The 19,559-nt window shown below is 56.2% G+C and overlaps 4 protein-coding genes across 5 annotated transcripts in view; 3 read left to right on the forward strand and 1 right to left on the reverse strand.

Moving 5' to 3' along the window:
- LOC149916501 (olfactory receptor 14C36-like) overlaps positions 1-19,559 on the reverse strand; it is a 53,120-nt gene that overhangs the window by 8,157 nt on the left and 25,404 nt on the right. Inside the window, exon 2 of the mRNA XM_090147779.1 lies at positions 11,079-11,107. Within this exon, the coding sequence (XP_090003905.1) occupies positions 11,079-11,107 (29 nt within the window). The remainder of the gene's footprint in view (positions 1-11,078; positions 11,108-19,559) is intronic.
- On the forward strand, positions 2,000-2,962 carry LOC149916502 (olfactory receptor 14J1-like). Its single transcript, XM_090146936.1, has one exon. The coding sequence runs from the start codon at positions 2,000-2,002 to the stop codon at positions 2,960-2,962; it is 963 nt and encodes a 320-aa protein (XP_090003062.1).
- Positions 7,566-11,464, forward strand: LOC149916503 (uncharacterized). Its single transcript, XM_090146938.1, has 4 exons — positions 7,566-9,657; positions 9,756-9,827; positions 9,927-9,998; positions 10,098-11,464. Exons 1-4 carry the CDS (start codon positions 8,874-8,876, stop codon positions 10,703-10,705), a joined length of 1,536 nt encoding a protein of 511 aa, XP_090003064.1. The 5' UTR covers positions 7,566-8,873; the 3' UTR covers positions 10,706-11,464.
- Positions 13,918-18,135, forward strand: LOC149916504 (uncharacterized). 2 transcript variants are annotated; one of them, XM_090146940.1, is made up of 6 exons: positions 13,918-15,009; positions 15,297-15,420; positions 15,680-15,742; positions 15,996-16,082; positions 16,326-16,382; positions 16,482-18,135. In XM_090146940.1, exons 1-6 carry the CDS (start codon positions 14,956-14,958, stop codon positions 17,612-17,614), a joined length of 1,518 nt encoding a protein of 505 aa, XP_090003066.1. In that variant the 5' UTR covers positions 13,918-14,955; the 3' UTR covers positions 17,615-18,135. The 2 variants fall into 2 exon arrangements, with proteins under 2 accessions (XP_090003066.1, XP_090003065.1); XM_090146939.1 differs by having other exon boundaries at positions 13,919-15,009; positions 16,323-16,382; positions 16,482-18,133.

A 19,559-nucleotide genomic window follows, 5' to 3' on the forward strand; every position in this document is an offset into this window, starting at 1 on the left:
CACTGACACCACCAGGGCATGGCTTTCCTGAAGGCCTTGAGCTGCATTTGCCAGCTGGCTGGGGGTGTGCTGGAGACCCCTTGGAACTGCCATTCAAAAGAGAGCCCAGAAAAAACAAAGGTGTCATCAGTGAAAGGCATTGTTGCTCACATCTAGGAGCCCCACAGGCACCTTGGTCATCATCGAGTGCCTCTGTGTGAGCAAGCAACTCCCTGCTGAAGGAAGACCAGGAGCTCACAAATGCAGGCAACTCATTGTGCACATCTGATCTGAACCAACAGGAGTCCCATCTCCCAAGGGTCTGTGGGGAACTGAACCTCTTTTCAACTCCAGGCTTTTCCATCTGGAGATGAGACACCTGCACTGATTGGCTCAGCTGAATGACTGGTCTGTGCAGGGGAAGTCAGAGGATCCCTGTGCTTGTCTGTGTGTCCTTTTCGTTAAGAGCCATGAGCAGTGGTTTCCAGATGAGGCATTTACAGCTCTGCTAGGCAAGCACGATCTGTTAGGACCAAAGATGCTTATGGAATCAGTCTGTCTAGAGGTGATTAATTTATTTGACTTCAAAGTTCATTTTGCAGAGATGACCCTGTTGTCTATCAGGAGCTGGCAGCCCCGGAGCCCCAAGGTCATCTCCTGGGAGAGCAGTGAGGAAGAGAAAATGACATCCTCTGCTGCTGAGCTGGGCCAGGCTCCTGGGACATAGGGAGCTCCTACAAGTGAGCAGTGCTGTAGAGAGACAGCTGTGCCTAGGAGAAGATCTAGGGCACGATGTAGCAGAGCTGAGAGCATGACCTGTGGATGAGAGGGAGAGAAGAGAAGGTAGAGAGCTTACAAGCTGGATGGAGTGAGAGCAGGCTGTGCGCTCACTGCAGGAGCGTTGCTCACAGTCTTTGAGAAGGTAAGCCTTTTGCTACAGGCAATGCAGCTATATTTTCCTGGAGGGATCACTAAATTTGGGACATCCCAGTGCAGATCTGGATGAAAACACACTGTGTTTCCTTATTGTGGAGAAAGACCTGCTCCAGCTGAAGGCTTTGATGCTGCAGCATCAGAGCACAGCCCTGAGGGCTGTGTGTCCCAGGACGGCTGCAGGCTGTGCAGCCAGGGCTGCAGCCGGGTGCCCAGGGCTGTCCTGCAGAGCAGGTCCCTGCTGTGCCCCAGGGGCTGTGTGCCGGGGCAGGGACTCTGCCGCCTGCCAGGCTCAGGGCTCAGCGCTCAGCGCTCAGCACTCAGCACTCAGCCTGCCTGGGGAGCTGCCCAGGGCACTGCAGGGAGACGTGTGGGGGGAAGGACCCCCCCAGCAGGGCAGGACAGGACAGGGGCCTTCTGCTGCCACAGCTGCTTCTTGGGGCAGGGCCATCGCAGATACACTGCATCACGGAGTGTTTCTAAGAGCAATGTGCAAGTGGAAAGATGAGGCAGGGATTTTCCATTTCCTGTTCTTAGGGATGAGGAAAGTGTTGGGGGTAGAAATCTGAAAGGAGCTGTGAAATACAAACACATCTCTGAGCATCCTGAATTGTGCCTTTCTCATTCTGCTGTTATGAGAACCATTTCGTAAAGTGCTTTCAACCTCTCCCCTCCCAAAGGACAGCACCAGCTGAAATTATCATCTTTTTCTGCTGAGAATAATAATGCACTAATCCTGAAAACTGGCAGCTTTCTCTAACAGAAATTGAAGTGCACAGAGGTTGGGATGGGCACTCTGAGTGCAGACAAGGTAGAGATGAGGCATGGAAATTGCTCATAGGAGGAAAATATCCAGGAGGCTGGGATATGATTGGGAAATGAGAGAAAAGTAAGAGTTCCTTCATTTTTTACTTCTTAAGGGATGGTGAAGCTCATGAAAGTAAGTTCAAGTTATGGAGTTAAATGAACATTTTCCAAAGAGAAAGAAAAACTGTTGTAGTTTGGAGAGAGAAGTGTCTCTGAATAATGTCTTGACTTGTCATTATCTTTTGCACTGTGCACAGGACTCCATGCCCAGGAACTGCAGATGCCCAACAGCAGCTCCATCAGCGAGTTCCTCCTGCTGGCATTGGCAGACACACGGCAGCTGCAGCTCCTTCACTTCTGGCTCTTGCTGGGCATCTACCTGGCTGCCCTCCTGGGCAACGGCCTCATCAGCACAGCCGTAGCCTGCCACCACCGCCTGCACACCCCCATGGACTTCTTCCTCCTCAACCTCGCCCTCCTCGACCTGGGCTGCATCTCCACCACTCTCCCCAAAGCCATGGCCAACGCCCTCTGGGGCACCAGGACCATCTCCTATGCAGGATGTGCTGCACAGGTCTTTTTCTTTCTCTTCTTCATCTCAGCAGAATATTTTCTTATCACCATCATGTCCTATGACCGCTACATTGCCATCTGCAAGCCCCTGCTCTACAGGACCTTGATGGACAGCAGAGCTTGTGCCACCATGGCAGCAGCTGCCTGGGGCACTGGGGTTCTCTATTCCCTGCTGCACACTGCCAACAAATTTTCCCTGCCTCTCTGCCAAGGCAATGCCATCAATCAGTTCTTCTGTGAAATTCCCCAACTCCTCAAGCTCTCCTGCTCACACTCCAACCTCAAAGACATTTGGGTTCTTGTTGTCAGTGCCTCTTTAGCATCTGGGTGCTTTGCTGTCATTCTTTTCTCCTATGTGCAGATCTTCAGGGCTGTGCTGAGGATGCCCTCTGAGCAGGGACGACACAAAGCCTTCTCCATGTGCCTCCCTCACCTGGCCGTGCTCTCCCTCTTTGTCAGCACTGGTACCTTTGCTTACATGAAGCCTCGTTCCCTATCCTCCCCATCCCTGAATCTGACAGTGGCACTTCTGTACTCAGTGGTGCCTCCAACACTGAACCCTCTCATCTACAGTGTTAGAAACAAGGAGCTCATGTGTTCAGTTAGGAAAATCATTTCACAAATGTTTCTGAATTGTCATAAGTTTATTTGCTGTTCTTGCTGTCTTTAGAGTCACTTGTTTTTATTGTTCTCTGTGATAAATGATTTCATATATGCAAGTACCACTGTCAACGGTTTACGGGCTGGTTCGGCCCAGTTCCGTGACTAGCAGGGCGGAGGGACCCGCAGATCCGCGCCTCTGGAAAAAGGGAACAGGGGACCCCAAAATAATTAAAAACAGCAGCAACGATCTGAGGAGAAACAAACTAATTTACTAAATATATTATCGGAATGCAAGATAACACACTATAATACAATATAATTAAATTTGAAGCTAATAAATCAAATATAATGAGAGAGAGAGAATGTCTGAAAGGTGGGTAGGCCTCACCACAACGCGGAGAGCTGAGGTGAGATGCGCAGTCCAGTTGAGCAGCAGGGAGAAAAAGGGGAGGAGAGCCGACGAAGAGCAGGCTAAGAAGAGAGCATCAGGTGACCTTGCCAGGAGTTGTATCTCGAGACTCTCTGTGACCGCAAAGTCCCCTGGGCAATGCAGTTCTTCTTCTCTTCCAGGCAGGTACCCAGAGCTTGAGTACCAACAGTTAAACTCCCACTGCCCCACATGATGTTATGATGTGGAATACCGAAAACCAAAAATCACAAAACCATGACAACCACTGAGGAATTATGCTGATTTGTTTATATTTCCAGCTGTATAAATATGTGTCTAAATGTAGTTCATGCTAACTTAGCATCTGCTTAATAAAACAAGATATCCACAATGCGCTGCCTGAAATTTTCCTGAAGGTTTTGGAGAGGCCTTGAGGAGCTGAGCAATCACCAGCTGCACTGATTTTAACAAGAGCAAGTGTTAGATTCTGCATCTCAGACAGGGCAACCCTGACTGTGTGTATGGACTGTGGACAGAAGTCTGAGGAGCAGCTGTGGGAAAGGGATCTGGGGGTTCTGGTTGATGTCAAGTTGAGCATGAACCAGCAGTTTGCCCTGACAGCCAAAAGATCCAACCATCCCCTGGGGTGCATCAGGGCCAGCACTGCTGGCTGCTGGGTGAGGGAAGGGATTGTCCTGCTCTCCTGTGTGCCGGTACAGCCTCACCTCAAACACCGGGTGCAGTTTGGGTGCCACAATGAAAGAGGGCCATCAAACTTCAGGCGTGGCAGTGGGGCAGGTGACAGTCTTGGTGCTGTCCTAAAGGACCCCCACACCTAGAACTGAAGTGACAAAAGCAGCCCCAGGAGCAGCACTTGTTGGTGGAGGGGGATCAGCACAGGGGAATGGGCTGGGACAATGCTCTGACCCTGTCATGGTTATCTCTGGATCTATCTGCATCCACGAAAGGGGGACAGCAGGCCCACAGGTCCACTGGTCCATAAGAGGGGGAGGAGAATGGGAAGAGGGAATAAAGAGGGAAAGAAAACAAACAAACAAACAAACAAACAGTCAAAAAACTACATCAACAGTCTGTAGAGGAGAATTATTTTACTAATTATAATAGCAGTAGTACAAGTTAATTGGGATTGAAGCTAATCAATCAAATATATGAGAGATTTTCTGAAAACTGAGGTTCTTACTCTGATCTTCCACAGAGCAAACAGAGGAGGTCTCACGACTTCCAGTCAGTTTTATCTTTCTGGAAAATGGAAACGGAACAGCAAAGTTTTCTGCATCTGCAGTACATTTCTTCTCTTCTGAGACTCCCAGTGCACTCCATGATGTGACGATGTGGAATAATGATAACTGAAATCATAAAACCATGACAACACCACTCAGCCCAGTGTCATCTGCAAACCTGATTTAAGTGCACTCACTCTCAGTACTGTTGTCACTGATGAAGATCTTAAGGACTACTGGTCCCTGCTCTGATCTGTGAGGCACATCACTTGTCACTGATCTCCATTCAGAAACTGAGCCACTGACTGTCACTCTCTGGTTTCAGTCCTGCAATCAGTTCTTCATCCAGCAAACACTCCACCCATCAAATTGTTATCTTTCCAATATGGAGAGAAGGGTGTTATGAGGTACCATGTCATACTCATACATGTCATAGAAGGCCTTACTCAAGTCCACACAGATGACATCAGTGGTGACACCATCACAGAAAGCCACCTGGTTGGTTGGTCAAGCAGGACTTGAGCCACTTGTTGAATGTTATTTGATACATTTCATTTTAAAAGCTTATTTTTATCTGATCAGGTCACAGAATCACAGAATCGTAGGGGTTGGAAGGGACCTCCAGAGATCATCAAGTCCAACCCCCCTGCCAAAGCAGGTTCCCTACACCAGGTTGCACAAGTAGGTGTCCAGGCGGGTCTTGAATATCTCCAGAGAAGGAGACTCCACAACCTCCCTGGGCAGCCTGTTCCAGTGCTCCGTCACCTCACCGTAAAGAAGTTCTTGTGTACATTTGTGCGGAACTTCCTATGCTCCAGCTTCTGGCCATTTCCCCTTGTCCTGTCTCCGCACACTGCTGGAAAGAGTCTGCCCTCACCACTCTGCCCCCCACACCACAGATATTTATAGACCTGGATCAGGTCCCCTCTCAGTCTTCTTTTCTCCAGGCTAAACAGACCCAGCTCACTCAGCCTTTCTTCACAGGGAGATGCTCCAGGCCCTTCGCCATCTTTGTGGCTCTCCGCTGGACTCTTTCCAAGAGATCCCTGTCTTTTTTGTACTGGGGAGCCCAGAACTGGACACAGTACTCCAGATGAGGCCTTACCAGGGCAGAGTAGAGGGGGAGGATCACCTCCCTTGACCTGCTGGCCACGCTCTTTTTAATGCACCCCAGCATGCCGTTGGCCCTCTTGGCCACAAGGGCACACTGCTGGCTCATGGCCGACCTGTCTTCCACCAGGACACCCAGGTCCCTCTCCGCAGAGCTCCTCTCCAGCAGCTCATCCCCCAACCAGTGCATGCGATTATTCCTCCCCAAATGCAAGACTCGACACTTGCTTTTGTTAAACCTCATCTGGTCTCTTACTGCCCAGCTCTCCAGCCTGTCCAGGTCTCGCTGAATGGCAGCACAGCCTTCAGGCGTGTCAGCCGATCCTCCCAACTTCGCATCATCAGCAAACTTGCTGAGGGTGGCCACCGTCCCCTCATCGAGGTCACTGATGAAGATGTTGAACAACGACCCAGCACCGACCCCTGAGGAGCAGCATTAATTACAGGTCTCCAATCAGACTCTGCACCGCCAACGACGACCCTCTGCGCTCTGCCAGTCAGCCAGTTCTCAACCCACCTCACTGTCCACTCATCTATCCACACTTCCTCAGCTTTGTTGTAAGGATGTTGTGGGAGACAGCATCCAAGGCAAGCTAGAGGTAATACGTATCTTTACAAATCTCGATGTTGGAAAACTACTAGCTTTTGGTGCTGGACAGACAGGACCTGAGTAATAGAGAATTCAAGGAGGAGAAGTTAAATTATTTAAAATATATATATAGGCCAGTAACAACTTATGTATAGCCAGCATTGAAAATAGATGTCACACACTGCAAGAGTACATTAAAAGGACAATTTGTTACGTGCCTCTGGGAGTGCCTGAAGAAGGTATGGAGGAAGATGGGGCACCTCCCCTCCGTACCCTTTGTTTAACAAGGACTCTGAAGAAAATCACCGTATCAGTATGAACAAGAAGAGTGTTGAGGCATCTTCCGGGCTGACAGCAGATAACAAACAAATTAACCAGTAATTAACAAATGTGAACCTTTGATACGATTGTGAACCTGGAGTACACAGCCAATGAGGAAATGGGGGAGGCAAGGGGGGGAAGAACGGGGTATGCAGACTGTCACGTTGTGTCCATAGGTGCTCCTGCCTGTGGGACGCCCGCCGTTGCAATCGCGACTAAAATCTGCTTTTCTCAGAGATCCCGTCCTGACAAAAATCACTGGGATATTTCCAGCACCTGCAAGGGGTGCCTGTGTGTGTGTCCGTGTGAGCGTGCTGAACGAAACTCACAGGGCCGTGTGCTGCTCTGGGTGTGTGGTTTGCTCGCCTCTGCTCCTGAGACAGCCTGTCTGTCAGCTCCAAACGTACCCTGGGACGGACAGATGGACAGACAGCCAAAGGCAGTGCAGAGCGGTGGGATTGCACGCGTGCACGCGCACGAGGATGTTTCCTCGATGGCATCTGCGTGTGAGCGTGCAAAAGGGCTGCGTTGCACACGTGTCTGCACGCGCGTGTGCCTGCATAACCACGGCTGGGAGCATCGGGGGCTTTGCACGTGGCTGCGTGGCTTTGCACACGACTGCACACTCGTGGGTGGTGCGTGCACATGGGTGTGTGTGAATGCAGAGGGGTGTGTGTGAGTCCCTCTTTGCACTCGTGTGCACGGTTCTGCACACACGCGCATACAGACGCTGCCAGGGGCCGTGGAAACGGAGCGGGCGCACGGCGACAGGCATCGCCGAGAGCAGCCGGGCCGGGGCCAGACGGGACGCGCGCGGTGATGACGCAAAAACCGCGCGACCGCCACAGAAAGGACCCCGCGCGCAGCGCCCGCCCCGTTCTGCAGCCCGACCAATGGCAGCACGGCGCGGGCGGGCCGAGCGCGGGCTCTCTGCCAATGGCGGCCGCTGCTGCGACGGCGCCGGCGGAGCGCGGGGCTCCGCAGGGGGAAAGCGGCGCTCCGCCGCCCCGCGTCCCCGCCGCCGCCCGCCCCGTGCCTCGGGGACGCCGGGCGGTCAGGGGAAGGCGGCGCGGGGCCGTCCGTCCCCCGTCGGCGCCGAGCCGTCCTCCGGAGTCGCCGGTCGGACGGGAGCCGGTCGGGAACGCGGTCGTTTCCGTTGATCGCTCTGCGCGCTCGTCGATTAAACGTCGAACCTTCGTTTCCCGGCGCTTCTGCCCGCGGTCGTTTCTGCGGCTCCGATAACCCGCCCCGTCCCTGCGCCCGGCGCCGGGTGAGGACGGGGCGGCGCGAATGGCTGCGTCATAGGATGCGAGCGCCGGCCTCGTCGCTCCCCCCGCATCCCCTGCCGTCCTCGGCACCGCGTGGGAAATGGCTGGGCTGGGATTTCTGGGAGAGACGGGGCGGCTCAGCCCGCAGAAGAGGAGGCTCGGGGGGATCCCGGGCACGGCCGTCGGTCCCCGCAGGGAGGCGCGGAGTGGGGGATGTTGGGGTGGTTGCAGCTAGCCAAGAGCTGCAGCTCCTCCAGCTCCTCCTCGCTGCTGCTGCCAGTGCCCCCGTTGCCCCGCTTTGTGCCTGGGGAAGGAGATGGTCACGTACTGAGCGTCGTGTGTGTTGGCCCCAGTGGGGGCACTGGGCAGGACTGGTGGCCCTGGGAGGCTGTCGAGGGCCGCAGGAAGCTCTGGGCACGTGTGGAGCACTGGGTCAGTTCTGGGCTCCGCAGCTCCAGGCAGCCTCTCCTGTGCAAGCGCTGCAGGGAAGCTGCTCTGGGGGAGGTTGTTCTGCGTTCATCTGCAGAGGTCCCTTCCAGCCCCTGTGCTTCTGTGACAGGCAGATGTGTGAAGGGAGATGGCCAGCAGATGGAGGTTTGGTGGCTTTGCAGAGTCAGAGCGCCGCAGCCCTGCAATGCCACCGCATGTTTGAGCGTCATCAGCCATGTCCCTCCCTTTGTCTCCATTCACTGCAATGGGAGCTGAGTCGAGTGCACCTGCAGGGCTGGCGCACCCACGGCCTGTCTGGGCAGCAGTGCCAGGGCCTCGACTGCCTCTGGGATGAACTTCCCTGACATCTAATCCAAATCTCCCCCCCTTTACATTAAAACCGTTCCCCTTTGTCCCATCACCATCTCAACACACAAAAAGTTCATTTCGATCATGTTTACCATCTCCACTGAAACAATGGAAGGCCACAATGAGCAGCCACAGTGAGTGTTGGTGACGGGGCAGGCAGAGAGCAATGCCTGTGACAGTGTCACAGAGAATCCTTGTGAGCTCAGGGGAGAGGGGCTGACCTCAGCGGTCACGGAACCCCCCGCTGCCACTCTCGAGCTCCCATGGCAGGTAAGGCAGCGGGCTGCTCTGCTCCTGGCACTGCGGCCCTCCGGGTGATCCCAGTGCCCCAGATCTCACCCCGGCGCCCATTTGGGCATTTCCCCACAGAGAGAATCCCTTCAGGGACGCTGACAGTGCTTCCGACACCCGACGCCACTTTCTTTGGATCCTTTGTGCCACCACCGGCCACTGCTGCAATGCAGCCCAGCATCGGCAGAGCAGTGCCGGTGTCACCGCAACCCCTCCCTGTCCCCAGTGTCACCCACGTGGCGCCTCAGGCCTCCATCTGGCCTGGGCTACCAGGTGTCCAGGGACAGGGAGCGCAGCTCCCACCTGGGGGGCTGCCTCCAGCCGTGGTTCAGCTGCCACCCAGGGGGCAGCACTTACCGCTGCTGCAGCTGCTACCTTGGGAGCTGCACCCAGGTATGGCTCCCCCCACGGCCCCTGCCCACTGCTGGGGACATCCCCTACTGGCAGGAACACCGCAGCCCCAGCAGCCGATGGGGCTGTGGCCTGGGGCCGTGTTCCATGGGGAGCCCCCGCAGCCCGCAGGCAGCTGCCCTCTGCAGGCCTCCGGCAGCCCCATCCTTCTGCCAGCACCTTCAGTGCAGCAGCAGGTGCTCCCCGTGCCCTGCACTCGGCCCGCCAGCTGGGAGCAGGCGGTGGGGCCCTTTGGAGATGCCGTGGTGCTCATGGAGGACCAGGGGCACCCAGCGCCCATCAACCTGTGCCCCCATCCCACCACGGCTCCGCTCACCTGTAGCACCGCAGCGCTGGAATCAGGTGGTGAGTTTGGGGGCTGCAGAGCGGGCGGCAGGCTGTCCGCACCGGCTGGCTGTGGGAAAGCTGGCATTGCCCCACTGGGGATTTTCTTGCTTTTCCAGCAGCAACAACGAGCACAGACATCTCGCAGGACACCATGGACATCGATGAGCTCCTGACATGGATGAACAGCGGTGAGTTTGGGGGCAGCAGAGCTGGCAGGGAGGTGTTCACGTTGAGTGGGCGTGGGAAAGCTGGCATTGCCCATGTGGGGATTTTCTTCTCTTTTCCAGAAGTGACATCCAGCACAGAGATCCTGGATGACATCCCGGACATGGATGACCTCCTGGCGTGGGTCAACAACGGTGAGTCTTGGGGCTGCAGAGCTGGCGGGGGGGTGTCTGCATTGGGTGGCTGTGGAAATGCTGTGATCATCATTCTGGGGGATGTTCTTGCTTTTTCAGAAGTGACGAGTCCTCTGGAGGTCCCCCAGCTGAACCAGGACCTGGTTGATGTCCAAGCAGAGGGGACCAATTGCACTGAGACTGTGGAAAACGGTCACGATGAGCTGCTGCCAGATCTGAACGCCCAGGAAAGGGCAGAGCTGCTGCGGTGGATTGATGCCACACAGCCACCGAGCCCAGCTGTCCCCAGCAGCCTCGACAGCGCTCCTTTCATCGCAGCGCTCCCTGACTTTCCCTGGGCTGGCACGGAGCTCAGCAGAGAGGCAGAGGCTGATGCCAGGCCCATCAGCGACCTGTTCTGGAGGCAGCCAGCATGCTGTGGGCAGCTCTCCGAGTCGCTGCCCTTTGGGCATCTGACGGAAGAGGCACGGCAGAGGCAGCCCCGGGTGGTTCTCACCCGCCTGGCACTGCCACCCGGCTGCATCTCCTGCCACGTGCCAGACGACCCCCACAGGGATGGCACCGAGCCGGCCGAGTGCCCAGCGCCCGCCTGCACCACCGGGAAAGGCAAGAGCAGAGGGCACAAGCAGCACACTGGCAGCATCCCAACCAGAAAGAGGAAGCTGCCCCTGGGCCAGGACGCTCCGGGACAGAAACGCTGGTGCTAGGTGAAGCTGGGTGGGCTCAGCACGAGCGGGAGCGTCCGCAGAAACCAGCCCATGTGGTGCAGCAGGAGGCACAGCCATAGCCAATAAACAAGGCTACCTGTAGCCCTGGGCTCCTCGCTGGCCCCAGTGGCACACAGAGAGCAGCAGCAGTGCTCCAGGGGCACCAGCACTGGCCCCAGCCCTATCCCTCCAAACCTGGGCTGTCCACAAACGTCATCTTGGACTAGGACAATGTGGGACTGTGTTAAATTATGTTAAATCCTGTTAGATTCTGTTCAATTATGATCAATTATGTTATTTTACATTACGTTATATTATTAAATGTTTTGCATTCACTTTCCTACGCCTCCACCTGCAGTTGTTCATGCAGCACCAAATCCCCCCCAGGCCCACTGCAGACACCTGTGGGGCAGGATGGGGCAGCACAAAGGGCCGTGTCCCAGGGCTGCCCCCACCGGCCCCATCCCACCCCTCCAAAATCCCCTCTCCCCCTCAGTCAGCACTGCCTGGGAACGTAGGGATGGGGAATGGTTGGGTGAGATTCTGGGAGAGCTGGGGCAGCTCAGCCTGCAGAAGAGGAGGCTCGGTGTATCTTGGGCACGGCCATCAGTCCCTGCAGGGAGGTGCAGAGAGGACGGAGCCAGGCTGCACCCAGCAGTGCCCAGCAGCAGGACCGGAGGCTCGCACTGCAGCACAGCAGGTTTCCCTCTATGTCGCCACTGAGTCCCCAGCTGGGTTCAGCACTGTTTGATATTTTTGCCCATTATCACAATGCAGGAGATGAGTGCATCCTTGTGAAATCCATCAGGCATCCTAAGTCACGAGGTGCTGCTGGCATTCCTGAGGCTTTTAAGGGACAGCAGGGAAAACTGGAGGGCTCAGGGCAGTAGGTGGGGGCTCTTGAAAAAACTTGGAGGTGCCGTGGGTTCAGAATTGTGTTTTTTCCTCATGTTTGACACAGAAGGTGGCAGTTTGGCTCAGCACCTCGAGGTGGCAGCAGGACCCCCAGCAACGGAAACGTCCGCTGCCCAGAGCCCCGTGTACGGCTGTGGGAAAGATGGAGGGTGGAATAAACGTAGAACATGCACAGGAGGTTATCAGATCAAATTCACAGTTGGCACCAAGCTTCCCCCAGCAGCTCTTTGAAGGCAGCTCAGTCATCGTGTTTCATCCTCTCCTCACTCGGTCCAAAAGCATTATGCTCATCTGCCAGCAGGTGTTACCCCCGACTTTGTCACTGGGCAGTGCTTCAGCAGCACCAAGTTGCCTCTGTGGCCCTCATTTACCTCACTGCGTTAGCACTCAGATGTTATTCTCATTAAACTACACTCTTTCTTTCCTCCCCCAAATAAAATATTTGTCAGACTAGAGAAATAGAAGGCTGAATCTGGGGCACCCACAGTCTGCAAAATAGTCTGCCACGAGGAAGCAAGGCCGAGAGAGGTCTGTGCCAAGGAGCGCATCTGCAAGACAAAAGGGAAATATCACCCTGCAGCCTTCTCCTTTAAAGCAGAAGGGAACGCCTTAGAAAGACAGAGCACATTTCATAAGCTCAAAATCCAGCAAGTCAAGCTGGCAAGAGAGGATTCTGAACTGCCATCCTTTACGCTTCCCTCCGCAGTGGGGTCTGTCACACAGAGCTGGGTAGGAACTTACTGGCACTGGCAGGGCCCTTTCTTGCAGCACTCCTCCTGATATTTAGGATTAAAAGCACAAAGAAATCATAACAGAAGTTCTCTGTGAAAACTACACGTAACGTTGTTCCTTCCACAAGCAAACAAGCCCAACACATGCTAGTAAAAATTCCTGCACCAAAAAGCAGCAAAGATGGCACGCAGGACAGAAATAGGTAGTGTGCGTGTTTAAAGGCATTTTAGAGCCTAATGGTTCTTGCTACAGCACACCTGGCTCACGTTAAAAGCTGAACAGCCACAAGAGTACCTGTTTCCATCAGCAGCCATCAACCAGAACAGCCAGACTTCTGAGGTCACCTGGCCCAAACATTCCTTTTGCTCAGCACTTTATTCCTGCAAGAGGGATTTGATCACGGCACGTGCATCGGTCTTCAAACAGCAGCAAGGAGCAGCAAGGAGCAAGGAGTGGCACTAATACTTCTTCACTGGTGGGAATCTCAACAGAAGCTGTTGTGCTAAAGGTGTGTGGTTAAGGGAACATCCCTATCAAGATACAAATCTTAGCATGGAAGGTTTAGTTATGGCATGCTGACCGGGAGAAAAAAATAGGACTGTTACCTCGTACTTTTTTTCTTTTTGTCTCTCTCATCACGAAGATCTGAGGATGACCAAAGCCTGTTGCTGTGAGCTTTGCTGAACCCATCAATGCTGTGGTTTAGAGGTATGACACCAGCACATGGCATAGGAGAACTCTGTAAGCTAAGTGCCAAGGGAAGAAGAAGGGGAACTGTTTAAATTCATGACCTCCTGTAAACTGATAGTCATTGGCTTCTTGTCACACCCTACTCCTGTAACGCAGGATAGCAAGGATTTAAAGATGTTTACAAATGTGGCAGAGATTGCTGCATACAGCCAAGCACACACGGCTGAGCACGCTCTCCTGTCTCTGTCCCAGTGCTAGAAATACCCAGAAGAGCTCAGTGTTGTCCTGCTTTCATTTGCTTACGTGAACTGTTTTAAAATGTGTGTTGTTCCAGGCTGGCACAAGCTTTAGTGCCTACAGCCACCGCTTGAGAGGCTGACAGCAGCTCTGGGGCCTAAAAACTCAGCAGAGAGACCGGCACTGGCACCGGGGCCTGGAGCCACAGCCACAGCCTGAGAGGCCGGCAGTGAGCCTGGGGCCTAAAGCCACAGCCAGGCAGAGCAGCACCAGCCTTGGGGCCGAAAGCACAGCACAAGAGGCCGGAGCCAGGCCAAGGGCCTGAAACCACAGCCACAGCTCGAGAGGCCGGCACCAGCCCTGGCTGTACAGCCACAGTTACAGCCACAGAGGCCGACAGCAGCCCTGGGGCCTAAAGCCACATCGACAGCCAGAAAGGCCGGCACCAGCCCTGGGGACCAGAGACACAGCACGAGAGGCTGGAACCAGACCAGGGACTGAAAGCCACAGCCACAGCCAGCGAGGCCGGCACTGGCCACAGGGCCTGAAGCCACAGCCCGGGAGGCCGACATCGGCCCCAGGGCCTGAAGCCACAGCCAGAGGCCAGCACCGGCCCTGAGGCATACAGATGTGCATTCCTAGTGCTGCTGCTGGTTCCCTGGGACTCCATTGACCACCATGAGGCCGTACTGGTCTTTCCTGGTTTCTACTGGGCTGCACAAAGTCATCCTCACTTCTCCGTTACTTTACTTCAGATAACCCCATTGGGTGACCCCGGTGTTTATTTCCCAAAAGCTGGATCTGGGAGGCGTCCGTTTCCTTCCCTTGTGATGAAGGCACAGAAGCGATGCGGGCACTCGCTGAGGTCACAGTGGTTGCTGGGCTGGGAGCGTTTGTGCCACAGCTGGTGAGCAGAGCTGGTGCTCTGGTGAGCGTGCTGCACGCAGACTGAGCTGTGAGCCTTCCTTGGAGCAGATCACCTGTGAGAGCCCGTCAGAAGCACCACTGCGGCGTGTGTGTGAGCTGGGCACAGCTCCGGCTGAGCAGTGACCAGGTGAGCTGGGTTTGGTGCCGGCTGCTTGCCGGGAGCTGTCTCAGCAGGAAAGCTGGGCTGGGGAGGAGTTCCCAGCTCCAGCAGTGCCCCTCGGCACGGCTGTTTCCAGGGGAAATGGGTTCTTGTTGCGATTCCATCCCACGTTTCGGTGAGGATGATGAAATGTCATTCCTCCCCTGGTCAGTTGCTGCCGGGCCTCCGCCTTCATGTCAGACCCTGACAAGGAAGGAGAGCACAAACATTACAGAGTTCAAGTTGTGCCTTGCTGCCCCACGGATGGCTGGGTGCAGAGCTGCTGAGGAGATGGAGAAGAGCACTTGCTGACACAAGCCATGCAGTCAGACACAAGCTGGAGCTTGGGTTGGGCAGCTCTTGCAGCCAGCTGATTTCCAGACATTGCCCTCCTCAAGAGACTGAATTGCGTGCCAGAAGAAAGGTGGGAAAATGCTCCTTCCTCACGATTTGTCACTTGTTGGTACTTTCTGCAGGGTTCCTGTCCAAAAGGAGAGTTTGGGGATCGAGGCAGTCTGAGGAAGAGTGAAGCCAGCTCTTTCCAAGAGCGGGGGAAGTTCCTGCGGAGAGAGCCCTCGGAACTTCAGCTTCCTCTGACACTTCACCGGTCATGTCTCAGCAAGGAGAGGACTGCTATTCCTATTTCTGCCTTGTGAGTGGAAAGGTATGGCTGGGTGTCTTTTGCGTAGTATTTCTCCTTTTTTTCTCACTTTAAGTGAAGGGCTGTGGCAGGAGGAGCCCTTTTGGTCCTTTGTGACCTCAGTAAGTGGTTGGATTCTGCGCTCACTGCTGACAGCCTGGGCTAATGATGTGGACATGGCTCAAGCTGCATTTTCCCTCAGTGATAATTAACATCTCAGCACTCTGATATCCTATCTCTGGCACGATCTGGAAGCTCTCTGCAAACCTTGGCTGCTGTTCCCTGCAACGTTTCTTCCTTTCTCTCTTCAGAAGCAGCACGGCGCGGTTCCCGTCATTTGGGAACAGCAGCCAGCAGGCTGCCAGAGATCCAACTGCGCCTTGCAGTGCACAGAGGGATGCGATGGGGACGGACCGTCCTTCCTGCCAGGCAAGAGTGAGTTTCTTCAGTCCTCTGTCATGAAGGATGGATGGATGAATTTTGAGAATTGCTTCTGGGCGGGTGCAGTGCTGCAGGAGATGTCGAGCCACCACCCATTTGGATGCAGGAAGGAGCAGTGAGAAGTGAACTATCAGTGTGTGTTTTGGCTGTCAAAATAGCATCTTTCTGTTTTCTGGGGGGACATGGGCTTACTGGACAATACTTCTGCTGCTTGCTGGTGTCTGTGAAATCAACACACAGTCTGTTGTTGTAGGGACGGAGCCTGCGCGTCCATGGAATGGTGCAGGGCAAGGAGGGAAACGGAAAGCCTCCACTGGTAAGAAGCTCTTGTGAGCTGTGGTGTGGGTACCTGCCTTTAAATAGGGCTGCGTGAAGGGCAGTGTGTGTGAGGGAGGGGAGAGGAAAGGGCATGGCAGTTCTGTGCTGACTGCAGAACTGGCACAATGTTGGAACAGCAGAAAGGCAGCTTGAAGAACCTGCTCTCGAAGACCAGAAGTTTGTGGTTGGCTGTGCTCAAACCTTCCTCCACAGAGATGCTCTTCATGTCTTTGTTGTCTCCTTTCTGTCAGAAGCTGATGCAAGCTGCCTTCCAGCAAAGTGCAGCCATGTGGAAAGCCAGGGGAGGAGCACAGGATGTGGCACAGCACCCAAGAGAGGTACAGACACACAGCAGGCATGTGGGTTTGGTGCGCTGCATTTCTAGTTAGGCTTTCTGCCTGTTCTTTCCTGGGACTGATCTCATTGCTTGTTGCTTTGGGTCTTAATCCCTGGGCTTTGCAGTTACCTTTCCTGTCCTGATTTGTAATGGGAACCCAACGTTCACCCGAGATCCCTTACCGTGAACATGGTATGGGAGAGCTGGCATTGAGCCTTTGGGATTTTCTTGCTTTTCCCAGCAGTGACGGATGTGCCGGAGGACATCACGGACATTCAGGGTTTGCTCTCTTGGATCAATGGTGAGTTTGGAGGCTGCGGAACCCTCAGGTGTGTGTTTGCACCGAGTGGGTGTGGGAAGGTTATCATCACCGTTTTGGGGGATGTTCTTGCTTTTCCAGAGGTGGCAAGAGCTGTTGAGGTCCCCCATGAGAAGCACAGCAGCCCTGCCCCAGAATGCCTCATCGCTGAGCTCCCTGACGAGCCCAGGGACAGCAGAGAGCTCAGCACGGAGGCACAGGCTGCCACCAGGACCCCCACCGACCCCTTCTGGGGGCTTCCACCATCCCCTGGGTTCCTGCCTGAGCTGCAGTGTGGGTTGTCGCAGCTGCACCCCGTCGTGCCACCAGCGAGTGCCCGGCTCAGCCCACGGCCGACCACCCTGGCTGTCAGCACACCTCCCAAAGCAGCCCAAAGCACACAGCCCATCAAGGAGGTGCAGCACAGGCAGCCCCAGGAGGTTCCGGCAGAAAAGAAGAACAGGGGCAGCACCAAGCGGGCCAAGCGCCCTGCGCCTGCTGGCACCTCCCAGAAAGGGGAGAGCTCCCAGCAGGAGCAGCCCAGCAGCAGCGCACCAGCCAAGAAAAGGAAGCTGCCACCATGCAAAGAAAGAAGAGAAAGACAAGGCCGCAAACACCTGGGCCAAGTGAAGCTGTGTGGGGCCAGCACAGGAGCCAGCGGCAGCGGGCAAGCGGGCACTGCCAGCGAGCTGCGCGTGCACTTACGCGAATCCATCCAGGCCGTGCACCCGCTGGGGCAGAGGGTGACTGCGGTGGGGCCGGTGCGCCAGCCACCCTCTGTGCAGCCCCAGCCTACGGCCGGCGCTGGCCCCGCCACCCCCCGGCCCCAAGCTGGCGGCACAGACCGGGCGGCGCCGGCACCCCCAGGCGGCACGGCACGAGAGGAGGGCACCACCAAGAAGACAGCGCCGAGCTGCCCGCGCCCGTCCTTGCGGAGGAGTTCACCACCGCTGAGGGACCCACTGTCACAGCGGCACAAACCGCAGCCTCGGCTGCAGCGCCCCGTGCAATTTGTGCCCTGCTCGGGGCCCCGGCTGCGTGGCGGTGTGGCACCCACAGCACTGGAGGAGTCGCTGCCCATCACAGCTGAGCAGCGGCCCGAGCGGGAGCACTTGAAGAAGCTGGCCCAGGAGGAGCGGCAGCGGGCGGCCCGGCAGATGAAGATCGGCCCCGTGCAGTTCCTGCTGCAGCGGGAGATAGACATGGCCATAGCCAACCGGTACGGCTACCCGTAACCCTGCGCTCCTCGCTGGCCCCGCAGCACCAGGCGGCAGCCGCAGCGTTCCAGGGGCACCACCAGCGGCCCCATCCCTCCCCTCCTGAACCCAGCCGTCCTCCACAGTCAGCAGTGCAGTGGGATGGGACGTTGTCTGGGCGCTCAGCTGTGGTGGGATGGGAATTCTGTCGTTTCTGTTTCTCGTTGTATTCTCAGATAGGTTATTAAAAGCCCTGTGTTTGTGTTTTGCTACGTCCCTCTGCCTGCAGTCATTTGTGCCATGTCACAGCCCCCCAGCTCCCCACGCCCACCTCCGGGGCACCACAGATGGCCACGGTGTCCCTCAGCTGCCACCAGCAGCCCCAGCCCTCCTCTCTTCCTGCAGTCCTTTGTGCAGCGGGATGCAGAGGGCGTTTCACACAGCTCGCCTGCGCTGCCCAGCGCCATGAATTGCCGTGGGGATAGGCAGCAGGCAGGGCACGGGAGGATGAAGGGGAATCGCATCGGGTCACCGTGGCCAGCAGAGACTCCGGCAGCGGCAGCAGGGACAGTTCCCATGGAGGGGGGAAGCAGGGGCGGCTGGGCCTGCTGTGCAGACGGACAGACAGGCATCAAGACGCCTCCCACGTCACGGCTCTTCTGCCCCCACACTGTTTGGCTCCCGGCAGTTTTGTCTGCAGACGGGGACCCGGCCAAGTCTGTACACCCAGAGCAGGATTTTCCAGCTGGCGGCCGCTCACGAGTGCTGTCCCCCAGGGCTGGGGACTGGGGCCACTCCTACTGAAGTTCTGTGCTTCTACGCTTCTACGCTGCCATATCCATTCCAAGTCCATCCCGTATCCAGAGCCCAGCCCATATATATCCCATTTCCCGATATCCCATCCAGTATCCATCCCATAACCATATTCCTGCACCCCACATCCCAATCCCACATCCTGTATCCCACACCCTATATCCCACATCCCAGCCCCACGTGCTGTATCCCACATCCCAATCCCAATTCCAAATCTCATTCCCCATCCCTCATCCCAACCCCATCTCACACCTGTCAATCCCAATCCCTCATCCCAAATCCTGATCCCAATCCCAATCCCACATCCCATCCCCTACAGCAATAGGGAACACTCCGAGCCCCGCCCCCACCGCAGCTCCGTCCCGCCTCCGAGCTCTCATTGGTCAGGGGCAGTTCCGGCTCATTCGTGCCTCTCATTGGTCAGCGGCAGCGCCGCCGGCTCCGATTGGCTGAGGCGCAGCGCGCGGGAACGACCGTCGGCAGCCGGCTCTCCCTTCGGACGGTGCTGGTCCCACAGCCGCTGCGCGCCGAAGCTGTCCGGGCAGCACCGAGACGGAACCGCGGCACGACGGGAGCGGTGCTGAGGACAGCGGCGCCGGAGGTGCGCGGGAGAACGGCTCCGGGCCGGGGCCGGGGAGAGGAGCCGGCAGCGCTGCTCGCGGTGCCCCCCGGGGCTGAGGTGGGCTGTGGGTGCAGAGGGCGGTGGGGGAGATCCGGGGGGATGTGGGAGTTTAGAGGCTGTGGGGGTGTTGGGGGGTATTGGGGGATTTGGGGTACTGTGGGGCTACAGGGGGGCATGGAGTAATGTGGGGATATTGGGGGCAGTGGGGGGTCTGTAGGGGTGGATATGGGGGGATATCGGGGGCTGTGAGGAAACAGGAAGTTCTGAGCGGAATATCGGGGATGATGGGGGCTGTCGGGGGCTCTGGGGGATATGGGGTATAGAAAGCTGTGGGGGACTATAGAAAGGGTCCAAGAGGGGGCTGTCGGGGTGATATAGGGGACTGTGGGGGACTGTGGAAGGGTATAGGGCCGATGTGGGGCTGTGGGTGGCTATAAGGACTGGGGGGGCTGTAGGGAGGGTTTTAGGGCTATAGGGGCTCTATAGGGGGCTATTGGGATCTGGGGGGGGTGATGGGGGAGAAATGGAGCTGTAAGGGGCTATACAATT

This window comes from Phasianus colchicus, chromosome 10 (assembly GCF_987193195.1).
Source record: "Phasianus colchicus chromosome 10, bPhaCol1.hap1.1, whole genome shotgun sequence".
Lineage (NCBI taxonomy): Eukaryota > Metazoa > Chordata > Aves > Galliformes > Phasianidae > Phasianus > Phasianus colchicus.

Coding starts and splice junctions, on each gene's coding strand:
- LOC149916502 (XM_090146936.1), top strand. CDS start 2,000: ATGCCCAACAGCAGCTCCATCAGCGAGTTCCTCCTGCTGGCATTGGCA.
- LOC149916503 (XM_090146938.1), top strand. CDS start 8,874: ATGGCAGGTAAGGCAGCGGGCTGCTCTGCTCCTGGCACTGCGGCCCTC. Junction 9,828..9,926: donor CCTGACATGGATGAACAGCG/GTGAGTTTGGGG, acceptor TCTCTTTTCCAG/AAGTGACATCCAGCACAGAG. Junction 9,999..10,097: donor CCTGGCGTGGGTCAACAACG/GTGAGTCTTGGG, acceptor TTGCTTTTTCAG/AAGTGACGAGTCCTCTGGAG.
- LOC149916504 (XM_090146939.1), top strand. CDS start 14,956: ATGTCTCAGCAAGGAGAGGACTGCTATTCCTATTTCTGCCTTGTGAGT. Junction 15,421..15,679: donor GTCCTTCCTGCCAGGCAAGA/GTGAGTTTCTTC, acceptor CTGTTGTTGTAG/GGACGGAGCCTGCGCGTCCA. Junction 15,743..15,995: donor GAAACGGAAAGCCTCCACTG/GTAAGAAGCTCT, acceptor CCTTTCTGTCAG/AAGCTGATGCAAGCTGCCTT.